Source organism: Xyrauchen texanus, chromosome 47, assembly GCF_025860055.1.
Source record: "Xyrauchen texanus isolate HMW12.3.18 chromosome 47, RBS_HiC_50CHRs, whole genome shotgun sequence".
NCBI classification, from domain to species: Eukaryota; Metazoa; Chordata; class Actinopteri; order Cypriniformes; family Catostomidae; genus Xyrauchen; species Xyrauchen texanus.
Window position 1 is genome coordinate 3,878,953 of NC_068322.1, and position 19,198 is coordinate 3,898,150.

Genomic DNA, 19,198 nt, shown 5'->3' on the forward strand with positions numbered 1-19,198 from the left:
GTTCAAGTACCTGGGGGTCTTGTTCACGAGTGAGGGGACAATGGAGCGGAGGTTGGCCGGAGAATCGGGGCAGCGGGGCGGTATTGCACTCGCTCTATCGCACCGTTAGTCACGAAAAGAGAGCTGAGCCGAAAGGCAAAGCTCTCGATCTACCGGTCAATTTTTGTTCCTACCCTCACCTATGGTCATGAAGGTTGGGTCATGACCGAAAGAACTAGGTCAGCGAGTACAAGCGGCCGAAATGGGCTTCCTCAGAAGGGTGGCGGGCTTCTCCCTTAGAGATAGGGTGAGGAGCTCAGTCATCCGTGAGGAGCTCGGAGTAGAGCCGCTGCTCCTTTGCGTTGAAAGGAGTCAGTTGAGGTGGTTTGGGCATCTGGTAAGGATGCCCCTGGCCGCCTCCCTAGGGAGGTGTTTCAGGCACGCCCAGCTGGGAGGAGGCCTCGGGAAGACCCAGGACTAGGTGGAGAGATTACATCTCCACACTGGCCTGGGAACGCCTCGGGGTCCCCCAGTCAGAGTTGGTTAATGTGGCTCGGGATAGGGAAGTTTGGGGGCCCCCTGCTGGAGCAGCTGCCCCCGTGACCCGACTTCGGATAAGCGGTTGAAGATGGATGGATGGATGGATGGATGGAATAAGTCTCACTTTAAACACCCGAGTTAAAAACTGAAATCACTATTCATAAAATGGGTAGTTACAACTTTAAGTTCTTAATTAATTAGTAACTTTCGAAGCTGTTGAACTGTAAAATAGCTGATATATGCACTGACCGCACATCAGTTGAATTCTACATTAATATGACAAATTGTGGAAGTTGCTCGGCAACTGCAAACAACTGAAATCCGCATTATACTAACTAAAATAGCATTGTGTCTAATAACACCCCTTAAAAGAATGTCTGGCTTCAATACAAGTTTAGCTCAATCAACAGCTTTTGCGGCATAATATTGATGACCATAAAAATGTATTTTGACTTGCCCCTCCATATCTTTAAAAAACTTTAAAATCTGGGTTACATTGAGGCACTTGGAAGTGAATGGGACACATTTTTTTACATTAAAATGCTAACTTTTTCTAAAGTATAGATACAAGGCATACAATATGGATGTGAACATGATTTTAGTGTGATAAAATCACTTACTAACCTTTCCTGTGTAAATGAATAGCCAATTTTACGACTTCGTTTCTATGACGATGTAAACCCTAAAATGATAATTTAAACAAACATACTGTTCAAATAATACATAAGTTTTAACAAAAGTAGTAAGTGCTTTTATAAAATTATAAGCTTCACATTTCTGCCTTTTTTAAATAGTCCAAAAATTGCCCCCATTCACTCCTTGTAAGTGCCTCAATGTAACATCGATTTGTTTGTTTTTTATTTATTTTTTTTTTTATATATATATACATATATAAGAGGAGAGAGGAGTTGGAATTAATTTTTGTGGTAGTCAACATTGTCACGAATGCAGCATTTGTATTATAATGATCATTAACAAAATAAGATTTGAAAATAAAATTTTATTTAAAAAAGCTGAAGCACATTTACAATGCACGTGTAATGGAAGTGAATGGTGCCAGTTCATAAACATTCAAATTCCCACTGTTTCAAAGGTATAGTCACAAGACTTAAACATTATACATGTTCACATGATTTCTGTGTCATAAAATGTCATTATTTTAGTGTGATAAAATCACTAATAGGTTTTACTGTCGTTGCATTGGCAATGCAACAAAGTTGTAATTTTTTATATAACCATGTATAGATAAGGTTGGTCATTGATTTTATCACACTAAAATGATATTTACATGTATAATGTTTAAATCTTGTGGCTTTACTTGTGAAACTATATGTATTTTAAAAATTTTGGACTGGCCCCATTCACTTTTATTGTAAGTGCTTTACTATAATCACGAATTTTGATTCTTTTTTTAAATACTGTAAATGAGGGACGAGTCCAAATATTATTATTTTTTTGTTGTAATCAATATTATGTCACAAATGTTGTCGATTGAGCTAACTTGTATTTAACCCGGAACATTCCTTAATTAAGAACGTCCTTGTCTTATTTTTTTCACTATTTCGCACAGGAGTGCCGTGCATTTTAGGCCACATTCATACAATATAGTTTTTGTTTAAAATTGCATGGACTTTATGCCTCTCATTCACGCTGGAACAGCATTTTCTTTAAAAGATAATGTTTTGAAAACACTCTCCATAACCACATATTTTGGGAAACGATGACATTTGAAACTTTAAAACAGAGTTATGACATGAAAACAGATTCTGTTTTTGCCTTTTGATGCAGTGTCAGGTTAAAGAACGTCAACTTTCAAAAGCACGGTTCGGGACACCTGCAATCTATTACATTCGTTGCACCTCTTCTAGCTTTTTTAAATGCAACGATGCATTCGATCTGAGCGGCCCCTAACATGATGTTCCATTCTCTGTCTCCAGCTCCACCTCCACCTTCAAGAGGAGGACCACCACCTCCTCCACCTCCCCACAGCTCCGGGCCTCCTCCCCTACCTCCTTCCCGTGGCCGAGGAGCTCCGCCCCACCTCCTCCATCAAGAGCTCCCAACACCGCCCCGCCTCCACCTCCTCTCTCCCGACCAGGGATGGGAGCACCACCACCACCTCCCAGCAGAGGGCCCGTTCCAGCTCCCCCTCCACCACCCCAACCTGCCGCCTTCTCTCCACCAGCTCCTCCTCCACCCTCAATGGGTGGAGCACCACCACCACCTCCACCCCCAGGACCCCCACCTCCTGCACCTCCTCCCCTACCAGACGTGGATTCAGGGGAGTCACTGGGGGGTAAATCTGCACTCCTGGATCAAATTCGAGAAGGGGCTCTGCTGAAGAAGGTTGACCAAAACAACAGGGCTCCAGTGTCTGGTGGTGGCGGACGAGGCGCACTCTTAGACCAAATACGAGGGGGCTTTCAGCTTAAAAACGTGAGTTGATTGGTAAATGCGATCGTTGATGTATCTGTAGGTTGGGATGAAACAAGGAGACCAGCAGATCAAAGTGCTTGTTGTCATGTTGCACTTTAACACACTATCACGGTGTATGCAGAAAAATAATGTTCATTTATAGAGAAACGCTCCTACACTGATAACAATGTGGTTCTTCTGTGACCCGGACAAAACATTACATGCAGCGCACAAGTGCCCTCTATCGGCAAATGGCTGTGCAGACGTTCTTATCTATATCTGCTATCATGATTACTGAACGCATTTGTTCTGAAATTAATTAATGATCTTAATCAAATTATTAACGACAATCAGTCAATTATCGATTAGCCATTAACATCCCTATGCAGTGCATTATCCATCATAGGCTGTGTGATTAATCAAATTAATAATTGAGATTAAAAGTATAGCTGCTACAATTAACTAATTAAAAGGATAGTTCACCCAAAAAATGTAATTTCTCTCATTTACTCACCCTCATGTCATCCTAGATGTGTTTGACTTTCTTTCTTCTGCTGAACACAAACTAAGATTTTTAGAAGAACATCTTAGCTCTGTATGTCCATACAATGCAAGTGAATGGGTGCCAGAATTTTGAAGCTCCAAAATCCACATAAGGGCTACATAAAAGTGATCCATAAGACTCCAGTTGTTAAATCCATGTCTTCTGAAGGGATATGATAGGTTTGGTTGAGAAACATTATTTAAGTCTTTTTCTTTCACATTCTCCTCCTGTTTTTGGTGATTCACGTTCTTCCTGCATAATGGGCAGGGAAGAGAATTCTTGATAATTGACTTGAATATTGATCTGCTTCTCAAACACACAGATCACATTGTATCTGAACACATGGATTTAACTACTGGAGTATTGTTTATGGATTACTATCATGCTCCCTTTATGTGTATTTTGGAGCATAAAAATATTGGCACCCATTCACTTGCATTGTATGGACCTACAGAGCTGAAATATTCTCCTAAAAATCTTCATTTGTTTTCTGCAGAAGAAAGATAGTCACACATATGGGATGCCAGGAGGGTGAGTAAATCATAAGAGAATTTTCATTTTAGGGTGAACTATCCCTTTAAGAAAAGTCTAAATTATGGCATTTTCGGTTTATTCACATTGTGTATAATAACTATTTTTATACAATGTTGTTTATTGCCGCATGAACCAATCACAGACATGTGCATTGCTCAATTTCTATGTGTAATTCATGTTGCTAAGAAGGCCAATGTGAAGTTGAATGTTTGGGCATGGTCTTGATTGACTGATTTATAAATGTGCGTCAGCAAACAAGTGCTAGATGGATGTTTTTGACCTTTGTTCCACGTCTTGCACAGAATGTCAAGTTAATAGAACTTAAACTCTTTAAAACACATCTTGAGACACCTGCTTTCTGTCCCATTCGTTATACTGTGTCTAGATTCCTTACAGCAATATTTCAGGTTCGATACAAGTTTAGCTTAACCACATTTGTGGCATAATATACCACACAAATTTAACTTTTTTTAAAAAAAGCAAAAATCTGGGTTATGAGGCAATTACGGTGGAAGTGAATGAAGCAGTCTGTAAACATGAAAATACTGTTTCAGAAGTATTGCCAAAAAAACAAACATATGTGTTAACATAATTGTTGTATGATTAAAATCACTTACTAAAATGTGTAAAGTTATAGCCAATTTTGCAACTTCATTGCCATGACGGTAATGTCAACAAGCATAAACCTCTAAAATGACTGTAAAAAATTACAATTTAAACAACTTTACATCTTAAATAATTTATGAGTCTTAACAGACGAATTAATACAGTATAAGTGCTTTTATAAAATTATAAGCTTCACAATTCTGCCTTTTAACCCTCCATAAATTTGCCTCATTCACTTCCATTATAAGTGCCACACATCTTTGCTTTTTTTAAAGAAAACGAGGGACAAGCTGGAAAATATTTGAGGTAATCAACATTATACCACAAATACTGTCGATTAAGCGTAACTTGTTTTGAACCCTGAATATTCCTTTAACACGTGAACACGTTTGGTCTGAATGGCCCGCTGTTTGTTCCAATGTCTCCAGTTCTCAAGCCTCTCATGCAGATATTAAACATGTTGCACTTTAGACACATGTATCAATACCATTACCAGCAGTCACTCATGTCACCGGAGATCACTAACTCTCACTAAAAATGTATTCCGTCTGATCGGAAGTCAAGAGAAATCTCTAGATATTTAGTATACTTTTGGATCTGCCTTTCGCTCCGAAAGATCAGCGCAACATCTGAACTGCGCATCAGTGCATCTTAGAGAAAATTCTAATCATGTGATGTTTTCAGGTATCAGATAATGCAGACTCGACCACACCCACTGCTACCCCCTCAGCTGGCATTGTGGGGGCGTTGATGGAAGTAATGCAGAAGAGGAGCAAAGCAATCCACTCGTCAGGTGTGTGGCCACTGTTGCGCTTAAGCATCACTTTAGCATGATTTATGACAATTGCAATCACTTTGAGCTTGAATCAAATATAAAAGGATATTTGATGGATTGTGGCATGTTTGGGAATCAAAATGCATTGAAATCATATTTAATATGTCGTTTTGCAGATGAAGATGAGGATGATGATTTAGAAGATTTTGAGGATGACGAGGAGTGGGATGACTGATGACCATCACTGCCCAAAAGAATTAAGACACTAGATTCCTCTTGTCTTTCGAAATCATATAAAATTCTAATGTAAATGGATGACCGGTTGGCTGTAAATGTTTGTTGCCTTTATGCTTTTTTTGTATTTATCTGTGCAATACCTCATTTAATCCGTAAAGGTTTGTCATATATCTTCTGTAAAGGTTTTATTTTCTTCTCCTGGATTAATGTGCAATTTTACATCAAGTTTTCTTGATTTGTAGAGTTGAATGGTTTTGGGTCTTTTTGCTTTATTCTTTGTAGCCAGAAGGGAGGTCTACTCTAAAGAACAAGATAAGCTAGTCTTTAATGTTGTGACTAAAAGCAAGAACACTATTTTCATACTATTCTCTTATGTACTTTAGCTTTTCTTATTCAGATCCTAGTTTAGCACGATTATTTTCTTAATAAAGAAAAGCATATTTAGCCCCATTGCTAATTTGTAAATTTGCTCAGATTTTGAGTCAGTTTATATTTTTGCACGAATCAGAAAGAGCTCATGTGAATATGACGCATACGGCGGTTATGTTTACATACTGTGTGCTAGCTACTATTTCAGGACTCCTATTAACAAACACTACAGTTATTAGAAATGACGCTGTCTTTATATTAGCATATTACAGGCACAACTTTATAGGCAACTTGCTGTTGGGCAGAGAACAGATCCGATTCATGTTTGGATTAAATGGACATTTTATGTAGAAACAATGTGTGCCATTATTTTTTTTTTTTTTTAAAGTCGAACCTACCTGAAGCAGACTGTTCATACACTTTCAAACTGTACTAATAATCCACTGTGATGCTGTACTAAATCAAAGAGCCCTGTCGAGGGTCATGACACGATGGCCTGCTGTGGGTCGTATCTGCAAAATAACTGAACATAGTTGCGCTGTTTGCATCATATAGCTGTTGAATATTCGGTCGTATATACGTATGATCTTTTACAGGTTGTTTTTTTTTTTTTTCTTGTTTTCATGCTGGGGTTGCTTTGCATTGAGATGCAACAAAGACTTGAACCCTTTGAAATTAGATTGGAAAAATAATTATTAAAATTGTACACTCAAATAAATGTTAATATTTACTGAGTCTTTATATTGTTGGCTGTATTATTTGTTGCCTTTTAAGATTTATCTTAAATGATGTGCAAATTATTTTTATGCATGTGCAATGCGTAATGTTGACATTCTCCTTATTATGGTGTTAGCACACTGCAAATGTCCATTACAGGTTGTGATACACCGGTGATTAATATTAAAAGTCGATTATGTCCCTTAAAATCTTGAATATCATTTTTGCAACCGGGTTATGTGGGAACATCAGGTACATTAGGGTACTGTTGTTGCTACTACTGCTAAAAACATTTCTGTGTTCACAGTGAACAGCTGCAGAGTGGATTTAAGCCCAGGGAACTTTTCCAAAACATACAAAACATGCTGTATCCGGATTAAGAGACTGATATTCACACAACTAATACTCTCCAATTTCATTTGGGCCCATCTTTTGGTCATGGGAGTCTAATCTGCTGACCACTTCCTTAACCACAAACCGTTTTGGTAAGTTCTGTTAAGTAAGACACATACCATAAGGCAGAAAGAATTGATGAAATAATTCTTTTGCAACTCTTTTGATAATGATAATTGGTTGAATAGGTTTTCACTCATCAATTATATTTTTTTTATGTCTGCACACATTGACATTTCATTTTTTGAATCAAGCTGAATATTTACATTTATACATTCAAGAACTTGTGTTAAAAATCATTAAAAGTCACGGTAGAAATACAAGATCTAAAGAATAGCCATTTTGCTTTAAAAACAATGCAAATGCTTTAAAAAAAAACACTACAATAGAAACTAGTACTATTAATTAATATAATAAGTAGATGAATACTGTGCAAATATCCTGGACATTCTCAATACAGAAAACCCTACTTTTATATGACACATCTCTTTATGCCACTTTAATTTTAATTTATAAGAATAATAATAAGAAAAATTGTTGGATAATTGTCATTTTGCAATTATCCAATCATTGACTGCACACCCACAAAAATATTCAATGCATGGTGAATAGATACACAATTTGATGTACAGTTATTTTAAAGTAGATGGCTCTTTAATCCTGGATACTTGTTCGATCTTATTCCGAAGTCTAAATGTCTGGTTGGTTACCGAAGATACTGCGGAACTTCCACCTGAGAAAAAACATACAAAAGCATTCTTTGAATATATTAGATTTGTATATAGGCTTTAAAAATAATACATGTGATGTACGGCACTACACTATTCTTTAAAGTCCTCTCGGATTTTCCTACATTCTTCCCACACTAGAAGGCATCTGCCTTATCGAGACAGCAGCAAACTGGCCTCTATTTATAGTGGCATTAAGTGTGAGGAATTCATGGGGTCAAGATATTTTGTCTGAGGGTAACTATGAATTTTCCACTACAGCTATGAACTGAAACCTTAGTTGAGTTTTATCTGTATCATTTTGTTCATTCTGGAGTATTTGTCTCTCTAATGCCTATTCTTGCCTATTCTTCTGTCACAATGATGGCAATCTGGGAAGAATGCATCTAATATAGATCAGATTGCATTGCATGTCACATGTTATAAGCAGGTGTGGCAACAATAAGAGATATGCTCTGAGATCACAGGAATTAACTGAGCTTCAAGACAGTAAGTTATTTTTTGTGTATAAACCTTATGCAGTAGGAGTAAATGTCAAGACCAGGTTATTTTTATTTCTACTGAAATTAACAAGGTTATACTTTCACTTTTTTTTTTTACCTCAACATGTTGGAATAAAGTAAGGCCATTTGTAGAGCAGTCTACTCTGTTTGGCTCTGTTCCAAAACCTAGTGAGCTACATTTTAAGGTGTTCCTAAGGGTAGGCAGTACAGCATAATTATGCTAATTTAAGATAATGTACCGTATTTTAACAGAATTATAAGCATTGCATTGCATGTGTGATGAGATCGGTAGGAGAAAAAGACAATCCAACATGGTATAGATAATGTGAGGGAATTGTTGATTAAAAAAATCATTCAATACTCAAAATAATGAGAAAAAACTGTTAAATCTAATTGAAAATGTACCATTTGATCTACCCAATAGTTGTTTGAGTGATGTTTTTTATGCTTATTGGCATATCATGGTGTTAGCTTGCTGCTAACGTAGACTATATTGAAATCAATTGTGAGTTGAGTGTCTTGTGTGATTTGTTTAAGGATTGCTATTTTTTTTAGTTGTTGCCTATATAGAGCTTATGAGGTTCCTTTTCAGTCAGGATGTTGCCTTATAAAGCAAGGCAGCTCACTAGATTCTGTAAGCAAACGTAGGAAGTTTTTCTGATACTCACCCTCCTGAGATTTTTGATGCTGCTGCCCTTGATGGCAGCCATGAGTTGATCATGAGCACCGCATTGTGGCGTGGAGGGTCTGGAGTTCTCCCTGTCATTGATGGGTCTCAAGGTGTTCTTCAGTTCCTTTAATATGTTTTTAGTCTCCGTTTGCTTTGCTGCCCCTTTTTTACCCTTTTTTGACCTAGACTTTGTGGGACCCTGCTGTTTCTTGGAGGTCTCCTCTTGCCGTTTGATGACCTCGGCAATCATCCTGGTGGGAGCCGTCTTCTCTTGAATGGCTTTGGGTGCAGGAGGTGGAGGCGGAGGAGGAGGTGGTGGTGGTGGTGGAGGAACATGAGCAGGAGGAGCATTCTTCTTTGCCATATCAATACGTGGCATCTTTGGGGATGACCATGGTGAACTCCGAGGGGAACCGTAAGGAGAAGGGGTGGTCGTACTCTGCTGAAGGGCAGCGGTTCGAGGGTTTGTGGATGTCGGTGCACCTCCTTGCTGTTGTTGCATCCTCTTCTGTCTTTGGAGGTCCTGGTTGCGCGTGAGAATGGTCGTCATGCTTATACGAGGACCGGGAAGGTCGAACTGGTAGCCCAACTTTATCAGTGTGGTATTCTCCCTCAGTATCTTTACGATCTCCATTTCTACCTGACCTCCACAAATGTGCCGTTGGTTGTGAAATCTGAGTTCAATAAGAGTATTATTTTTTGTCAGGGATTGCACTAGTGCCAGTATACCTTTTCCTGTAATAAAGTTGGACTCCATATTAAGATTTGTGATGTAGCAGTTTTCTTTCAGTATCTTGGCTATGGCACAAGCTACCTGGTCATCTGCATGAGTGTTGGCGAGGCTAAAGAAGCGTACATGAGTGTTGGAATGCAAGGCATCTGCAAAGCGGATAAGGGTCTCTTGGGAGATGTTATCTATGTTGTTGAGGTTGACCTCAGTGGTATCTGGGTCATTGTTGAGGATCTTCTCCAGAACATCGTCCACCACAGTGGGGTTTCCTGACAAGCGACTGGGCTCCTGAACTTGGACTTTTGGTTCACCCATCATTGGAGAGTTTTGTCTAACAGGCTCTACCATTCTCAGTTTGGACTGACCATTTGAAGACCAACACTGCTGAGGTTGAGTCATACAATCCAGTGGAGGTACCATTTTAGAGCTGTTCTCCTCTTCATCATCTTCTGTCGCTGACTCCTCAAGTTCACTTTCCACTTCTTCCTCCTCTTCGTCTTCAACTTCCTGATATTTCTGTCCATCTTTCTCATTTTCTTCTGCCTCATCTTTTTCCTCCTCAGATTCTTCTACCTCATCTTTTTCCTCCTCGGATTCTTCTACCTCAACTTGTTCCTCCTCTGATTCTTCAGTTTCACTCTCAGTCACACATTCCTCCTCTTCTCTGGAGTCTTCATTTTTCTGGAACCAAAATATGATTGTTAGAATAACAAAAAAAGTGCCACCAATGCTCCTTGTGCTACTATGACCTGTACTGTATATATACTACATTTGTGTTACATTTTTGTGTACTTATGATAATTTGACATTCTAGCAAAGAGAAATAGCTTTTCAGACACCCTTTCCTTTGTTTATATTGAACAGAGATTTAGCAATTTTCCATATCCCCCACCCCCACGTTTTCTATTTCTGCCCCACAACCTTTGAGGAGACAATCATTACCTGTCAAAGACCTATAGCTGAATGTGTCCCTCTTCTTTTCAAATAATTCCTTTGCCACGATTATAAAGTTATAGTACATCACTCTGCTATTTTAGTGATTGTTGGCCAAACGGGTAAGTCGAATACAGCATCTCAAGTCATAGTTTGAACTGAAGTTAGTAGATCACTTACCTGTCTAGGACTTGTGGATCCCATCCTTTCCTCCTCCAGCAGTTTCCGGGTCTCATTTTCCCAGTATTTCATCAGAGCCTCCCGGCTGAATGTTCCAGTGGGAGTTTTAGCTGTCTGATCTCTCTGTCGCAGTCCAATGGGAACATTGTCGTCAGGATCAATATCCGACAGCTCCTTCTCTAGCTCCTGGAGCTCCTCGGCGGTCAGCGAGGCCAACAGCTCATCTTCATCCAAATCCTCGTACTTACTCAGTTCCCGACGGTAGCCAAATGTGCTCATGGCCTCCTGGTAGTCTACTCGGTGTGTGAAAATTCTGTTTTTGTCGTCTTTTGGTGCATCAAAGAGGATTCTGTGATCTTAGGAGTGGTGTAACCGAGAGTGAGTGCTCATCTACTGTGGTGGACAGCTGGGGGGGGGGGTGTCTTAAGAGCGGGATCAAAGAGATGGGGGATAAAGCCCCAGCCTATGATGCCATTGCTTTTTTGGGAGGTAGGAGTCAGTCAGACAGAGCTGCAAAAAGAATGTGAGCTCACAACATGGCCACAGCAAGGCTAGTCAACAAATCCTGACTGCATTGTTCATGTCCAAAATAAGCACAGATAGATTCTGAGGAGATGGCTTGGAGAGATACAGTGATGCACTTAGAATAGAGAGGGTATCATGCCAGCGAAGAGTTTGACATTTTATTTCTAGAAAATGTACTGTATATTTTGTCAGTTTCTCTTTTGGGGTTAACTTTTATATATGATCTCAAAATACTAAATATAGGATCTAAATATGCTTCAAATGTTGTAACTTTATATAAATCAATAATTAAAAGTGGTACGATATTTTAGTATGTTGGTATTTACATATTTAGATTTTTCATTGTTTTACAGTTGGAATTTTGCCTATAATAAGCTATTTAATGGCAGGTTCTCATTGTGACACCCTGTGCCGCTATTGGGGCATGTTGTCACATAAAAAATATGTTGGCGTGTGTTTATTCTGGGCAAAAACAGTAAAGATGTTTAATATTGCTTTGTTGTTAAGAACTCAAGGAAATTGACTCTCAAATTAAAATTCTCCTAACATGAGAATTAATTAATTGGAGCGAAAGTGTGACAATGATCCCTGGTCTCCCCTATACTCCCCATATCTGGTAGGTATAGATTTTGACTACCCAGCATGCCCTTTGGTGCTTTTAGTTTTTCCTATGTGCCAAAAATACCACATAGAGCTCATGAAACAGGTCACAGAGCTAATAGTGAGGGGGAGATTATCTCAGGAGCTGATATTGGCCTGGCATGAAACATTGTGTGGATTTGAAAAGTCCTCTTCTCCCCTTGTCTTTTACTGTTCTCATTTTGCATTTGATGTCATCAGAATAAAATGTTTCTTTATTACTGCATTTATCAATGTGGACGTCATACAATCAAATCCTGCATGGAAAGTTGTGAATCCGAATGGAGACTAACCTTTAATATTGGGAAGATATTTATGGATTTTGAATGCTATAGTCTCTCAGATCATGCAAGTGTGTGTAACGCTCAGTTTTGGTCAGAGTGCCAAATGTTAGATAAGCTGTTTGTTGTCCCATTGGATCCAAACAATCACTCAGCCTGAATGGAGTGAGGCTTGATCAGTTTATGACAGGAACACAATGTGAACTGTATCACTGGAGCCGCCGACTGGCATTGACAGAGCAAGAATGTTGTTGCTTTGATAACAAGGGTCTCTAGCAACATCAGCTTCCGTAAGATCCATAAGTGCTGTTGGACCGGGGCCAAGATTGATGATGTTTCTCAATGTTTGAAATGTATGCCATTTTGCTATGGTTAAAGAAATGGCATGTCATTTTATAATAACTACCAATTATAAGAAAATATTACCATAAATGTTTTGGCATGTGATAAATATTAAATGTCAGCAAGTGACTTTTCTGTAAAAACTGCATTGTCAAACTGTTTCAAGTTTAAGAGGTTTATATGCAGCACATATCTTTGCATACTGTAGACTATTAGGGTTAATCTCACTAAAACAGTCAAGAACATTTCTAGGTCAAAGTCCGTCCATGAAAATCATTTTTAGAATATAGAAAAGGAGGCCTTGTTTCCTACATTTAAGATTTTCTTCAGAAGCTATGTGATAAGTGTGAGAGTATTTCTTTTTTTATCATTGTTTTAAAGGAATATTTCACCCAAAAGTGAAAATTCTCTCATCATTTACTCACCCTAGATGTGTTTGACTTATGTCTTCTGCAGAACACACATTAAGATTTTTAGAAGAATTTCTCAGCACTTTTGGTACATACAATGCAAGTGAATGGGTGCCAAACTAATATTGAAGCTCCAAAAAGCACACAAGGCAGCATAAATGTAATCCATAAGACTCCAGTGGGTTAATCAATAGCTGTGTCTCATTTCAAAGGCTGCGTCCTCCGGAGGTTGCAATTGTCGGCCGCATACATCATCGAGGCTGTCATTTCAGAAAAGCGAGTAGGACACTGAATGCAGCCTTCGAATGTGACCTTTTTTCATGGGAATTCAGTGGATGAATGAGGTGAATCCTACGTGGGCACTCAAAACCTACAAATCTTTTCTTTAAATAAAATGTTTTAATGCTGTTACTTACCCAGGAGCTGGATGGTTTGGTTAATTGCTTAGAACTCTTCTGAAATACCTATGAAATAAAAATGAATGGGAAAAATACTTTAGGAGCCAATGGCACTTTTCCACTGCACATTACGGTTCGACTCTCTTCGCCTTGACTCTACTTGCTTTACTTTTCTGAGCTTGCGTTTCCACTGCAGTTCAGTGCCTCATCAGCGTGGGTGGGATTATAGGCTGATCGTCATAGTTGCGCTGCCCCTACTGACGAGACATCATCTTAAACGCGACATCATCTTAAACGCGACACAAACTGACCAAAACAATAACACAACCGCTAGCTGTTAGCTACTAGCTCATTGTGCTGCATAAAGCCGTTGTTTCATGGTGATTTTACACAAATGTAACAGTTAAATTGACCTGGTTGTTTTAGAAGCAAGCTTCCAGTAGCTGGTCAACTAAATAAAGTGAAGCTTTCAAGCAGAGTATAGAGTTAACGTAACAAAATGTACCATCCTCCATCATGGCTGCACCCAGGGCACTCTCCCTCCTAATGCTCGTGGTTTAGATGGCATCCATTTGGTTGAACCACTTCCACTTTTCCTTGATGGTTCTTGATGGAAGTTGTTTTTTTTTTTTTTTGTTTGTTTTTACTTTTCCCTACACTGTTGGTAGGTCCGGTGGTAGCCGTGTGCGGCCAACAGCTGATACACTTCCTGAAAGACTTTATTGTTTCGCTCATCGCTAACGAGAGGACCGTCTGCACCTTGTTTATTGACCACGGCATGGTTTTGCGCATAGCCATTTATTTTTTCACAATTCGAAAGTCACGTGAACCAATGTAGTGGAGCGGCTAAGTGATATAATTGTTCAGTTTATGATACAAGCCTGAAAATTGGCACGAGCAGTCTCCATGGGTCACTTGACAAGAAAACTGTCCGAGCCACTTGAAATTTCAAGATGGTGGACATTTTTCAAGATGGCCGACACCTGGATCCTCAAAAGATAAATTTTCCGATAGAAATGTATTGTTTTTTTTTCATTAAGGACGATTTGGTGTCATTTTATTTTATATGTTTTAGATTATTCTAAAGAAAAACTTTTAACGCATCAAAATACAGTTGTGTTGATTTGTTGATTATAGATAGAATAGACAAGAGTGAATATCTGCACTACCAAGGCACACTGGTGATATATCACTGCTGTTAAACTCAGAGTGGGGTTCAATGTCAGCTAATTGTAAAGTTAGTATCCCAAATGCTGTCTAATCTACCCCAAAACTGTTAGATAGCCGCACCTGAATTGACAGGTTGTGCCAGCGCGGGAGAGCCGAGCCAAGGTTAATGGGGTTTTAGTTAACCGGATGGTGTACAGATCGCACGGGATATAAATGGCATTGGATGAACGATCGGACTAAGTGTAGGGTTAAGGCATGAACTTGTTGTATCCCATACATCAAAGTGCTTGGTAAAAGGTGGTAAAAGGATAAACCCTTGGCCTCTGCCTATACATTTGCTGCAGACATGGCAGAAGACATCATAACAGTTGAGAACTAACTGGGACAGATGTTTCATTTGTCAGCAGGACACCAAGGAAAAACTCATTCATCCGAGTTTATTCAACAGAGAGCACGATCGTACTGGTTATGATACCATTGCAAGAAATGTTCCATTATTTCATAAGATCAATGCTCTGCCTATCTTACTTAGTCCAACCCGACTAGATGAAGGTGATGGTATAGAAAACACATTGACAAGAAACAGAGCAAAATATCATTCAAGCTGTAAACTTATGTTCAATAACACAAAGCTGGAAAGGGCCCAAAAGAGAGCATCTACTGCTGCTAAAGACACTGAAGATACCAAAGATATCCATGTCAAGAGGCCAAGAGGATCCCAGCCCTCGAAAGCTTTGTGCTTTATATGTGAAGATGAGAGTGCAATGTCCCCCTTACGAGAAGCAATGACGATGAAACTTAATGAAAGTGTCAATGAATGTGCCCATCAGAGACTGCTCATGCCAATTGTCATGCTTGTATCACCAAATAAACCACTATATCACTTAACAGCTCCACTAAGGTGTCGGCCATCTTAAAAAATGGCCGCCATCTTGAAATTTCAAGTGGCTCGGACAATTTTCTTGTCAAGTGACCCATGGAGACTGCTCATGCCAATTTTCACGCTTGTATCATAAACTGAACGATTCTGCCAAACATAAGCACTTAGCCGCTCCACTAATGATACTGTTATTGCTGTTGGTAACTTTAAAACTAGCGGGTTGATGTCGTGTGTCGGAAATCCAGTGATGCTGATAGTGACTATTCTACCTGACCAATCAGTGATCTGCAGGGTTTTGACGTCACAGTTAGTATCGGCTCAGCTGGTTTGGAACCTCGACCGAGGTGGTACTAAAAAAAGTCAGGTAAAAATCAGGTACCAGGTACTATCCACTGTGGAAAACCCCCAAAAAGTGAGTCGAGTTGTACCGTGCAGTGGAAAAGCCCCACAATATGGCTTTAAGATTTTTTTATTATTTATTTTATCTATGTCAATGACTTATGTAAATGCACTTACATTTATTAACCTTTTTTGTATTCCAATAGTTTAAAAAAAAAATTAAACGAGCCTCTGACATATGTGTCCTACAGATGTGACCTCCAGAGGACGCATCCTTCAAATCGAAACTGTCATACCGTCATAGAAACCGTCATAGAGTAGTATGGTTGTCATTCCAAACTCTGCCATATTTTACCCCAAAATCTAAATAAAATTAAGACATTTTATAAAAAAAAAAAAAAAAAATGCCTATTTTTGAGACTTTTAAATTGTTTTATTGTATTCCTCTAATGTACAATCATTAAAATGGTGAAGTACAATTTTAAGAATTCTCTGTTGGCCTCTCTCATCAAGGCATTTCCATCTGCAGAACTGCCACTCACTGGATGTTTTTTGTTTTTGGCACCATTCTGAGTAAATTCTAGAGCAGTTACAGAAATACTCAAACCAGCACATCTGGCACCAACAATCATCTATACGGTTATCTAATCAGCCAATCCTGTGGCACCAGTACAGTGAATAAAATCATTCAGATACAGGTCAGGAGCTTCAGTTAATGTTCACATCAACTATCAGAATGGGGAAAATGTAATCTCAGTGATTTGGACCGTGGCATGATTGTTGGTGCCAGAAGTTTTGATAACGTATCAGACACCGTGTCCTGCTCCAACAAACTGAGTTTGTTTTTGCAGGTCCTCAAGTATATATTTAGTCCTGACCCACTTACTTGAGATGCTTTGAGAATGCAGGTCACTTTGACATGACCGTGCAAGTGGGTTTGAGTTCCCTCACATGTATAGGTATATAAACACACACAGTTTCTTTTTTAATTTTCTGTAGCCTACATGTCGGGTTAGAAAATGTAAAATCACTGCCCACAATCATATTGATATAAATATATTTATTGATATAAGTACTTAATTTAAATATTATGATTTATTTATATGAACAGATAACTAGTATGTATATATACAGCAGTACTGCCTCTCCCAGCACGCATACTATGCAGTCTGCGTAGGGCACCAACTCCCTAGGGGGGCACCATCTTACCCTAGGAGGGCACCAGAAAGTCCATAGGTTTGCTATGCTTGTAGCATCATACTCAAAAAGACTTGAGGCTGTAATTGGTGACAAAGGTGCTTCAACAAAGTATTGAGCAAAGGCTGTGAATACTTTATAACGTGATTTTTTTTATAATTATAAATAAATACAAGTTTCTGAGTAGATATCACATCAAAGTCAATCCTTCACCTTACTGAATAATGTTTGTGCTGCATAAGTCATTCACACCATCTGTGGGAGATACTGGCATGAAAAGAGGCACCAAAATCTTAGGTTCATATCTTTTGGTTGGCATCCTTTCCCAAAGTACCACCTAATTAAAAAGTGCTATTTTTCTCTTTTTCTTGAGCCTCACCTTTTTCTTTTTCAGTGACTCCGTGACAAGGATTCTTCCAGCATGAGCTTGCGTTATTTAAAGTGTCTAAACCCCACTCAGACCTTATGAGAACTGGTTTTAGGACCTCAAAGTTTGATTTTATTTCGTTAGAGAACTCTCTTCAATAGGTGTGTTTCCTCAGAATAATTCTGAGCTACTGAACTAAAGATTCCCATGAAAATAAAAATAGCTATTGAAGTGTTGAGGACATCTATACTGAAACCAGTGGGGGGGTTGAGTCCCAGCTATGACACAAGTATTGGGGCGATTAACCTTGTCTTCAGAACAAAAAAAACATGTGACTCATAGAACATCATTGACTGAGGGCCAGTAAGAAGCTTCATGTCCTGGGTATTGGAGAGGTAGAGATGCAAATGCCTCTCTAGATCTAAATGCTGATAAGTTTTTTCTTTTTAAAATTAAGACATGTGACCTGTAGAACTAACATTGCTAGCATTGCTAGCTTGGCTGGTAACTCAGGGTGGAAGAAGTTAACCTTACTCAGTGGTCTTGGCTCAGATAAGTAAAGCTTTCTTGTGTCATGCATAAGTCTTTAGTATCTCAATGTGAAAGAACATTGCCTTCAGATCCCCATGACATGCAATTATGCAAATTCTTTCATGAATAATGAGTATTTGGGCTCAGATAACACCAGAATAGGTGAGCATTTGGTAGCTCACTTTGGAAGAGCATAGCCATCAGCCCAGAGAAGTATGGGTTCAAACCTTACTTATAACCTAAACTTAAGTTCATCTCAGCTTCAGAAGTATTTTAGAGATTGGGTTTCCTCAGAACTAGCACAACATGAGCTGTTGGCAGCTCAGTGTTGAAGAGCATGACTTTGGACCAGAGATGTCTAAGTTCAAACCCTTTTCAAGAACTATGCTTGAGTTTATGTCATCTACAGAATAATTTACTGAAGAAGGTAAGCTCTTGATAGCTCACTTGGCAATAACATGGCTTTAACATCAGAGAAGTCTGGGTTCTAGTCCCATTGAAGATTAAACATTTTCATTATGCATCTTTCTGCAAGTTACTTAATAGCTTTGGTTGGCCCCAAAACACTTTTATGGAAGAACAAAACTTGACTGCTACTTTACTTGCACAAAACCCCCTGTGTTCAACATTCAGAAACACGGGGGGGGCCACACGCAATCATACCCCCCCCTTTCTTGGTAAGGTTACACCCACCGGCCTTCACGCACAGGACAGTAACCCAGGGTTCAACCCCTGAACCTTCTGGTTCAGTTTCAGTGCTCGTACCACTGAGCTACTGGAGCCTGCACATTGAGGCCTATTCTCCAGGGAGCTTTATCCAACAAATCTATGTCTGGCCTATGGAACACAAAATTATTCACAAAATCCCCCTGCATAACATTTACTGTATTGGCTGGGATTTGAACCCAGGTTCTCATGTTTGCTAGTACTTTGCTTTACCACTTAAGCTACAACAGCACAGTACATACTTTGACATCAAAACACTTTAGATCAACAAATCGTTTGCAAGCCATTGTCAAAATGGGTAAATTGGAAAAGGTGGCAGAGGCTGTCTTCGTTATGCCCAGCTCTGATAGGGATGTGAATGGGGGTGAAAAAGAAAGTCTCAGCTTTCTAATGTTATAATTATTATGTTTATATGAACTCTAAAGTTTGCGGAGAGAGCACACTATGCAGCGCATTCGTTTGAATTAGCATGATTGGTCACCACATTAAGAAGCTTCTAAACAACAATAAAAATAACATAATCACATCTAAAATCACATT

General features: G+C 39.0%; 1 protein-coding gene and 1 pseudogene across 1 annotated transcript; one reads left to right on the top strand and one right to left on the bottom strand.

The window, feature by feature from the left end:
- LOC127638757 (actin nucleation-promoting factor WASL-like) overlaps positions 1 to 6,459 on the top strand; it is a 36,337-nt pseudogene extending 29,878 nt beyond the window's left edge.
- Positions 6,460 to 6,596: 137 nt separating this feature from the next.
- On the bottom strand, positions 6,597 to 11,279 carry LOC127638753 (leiomodin-2-like). Its single transcript, XM_052120468.1, has 3 exons — positions 10,854 to 11,279; positions 9,009 to 10,421; positions 6,597 to 7,842 (listed from the first exon to the last, which is right to left on the bottom strand). The coding sequence occupies exons 1-3, from the start codon at positions 11,130 to 11,132 to the stop codon at positions 7,816 to 7,818; spliced, it is 1,719 nt and encodes a 572-aa protein (XP_051976428.1). The 5' UTR covers positions 11,133 to 11,279; the 3' UTR covers positions 6,597 to 7,815.
- Between the last annotated feature and the right edge of the window lie 7,919 nt (positions 11,280 to 19,198).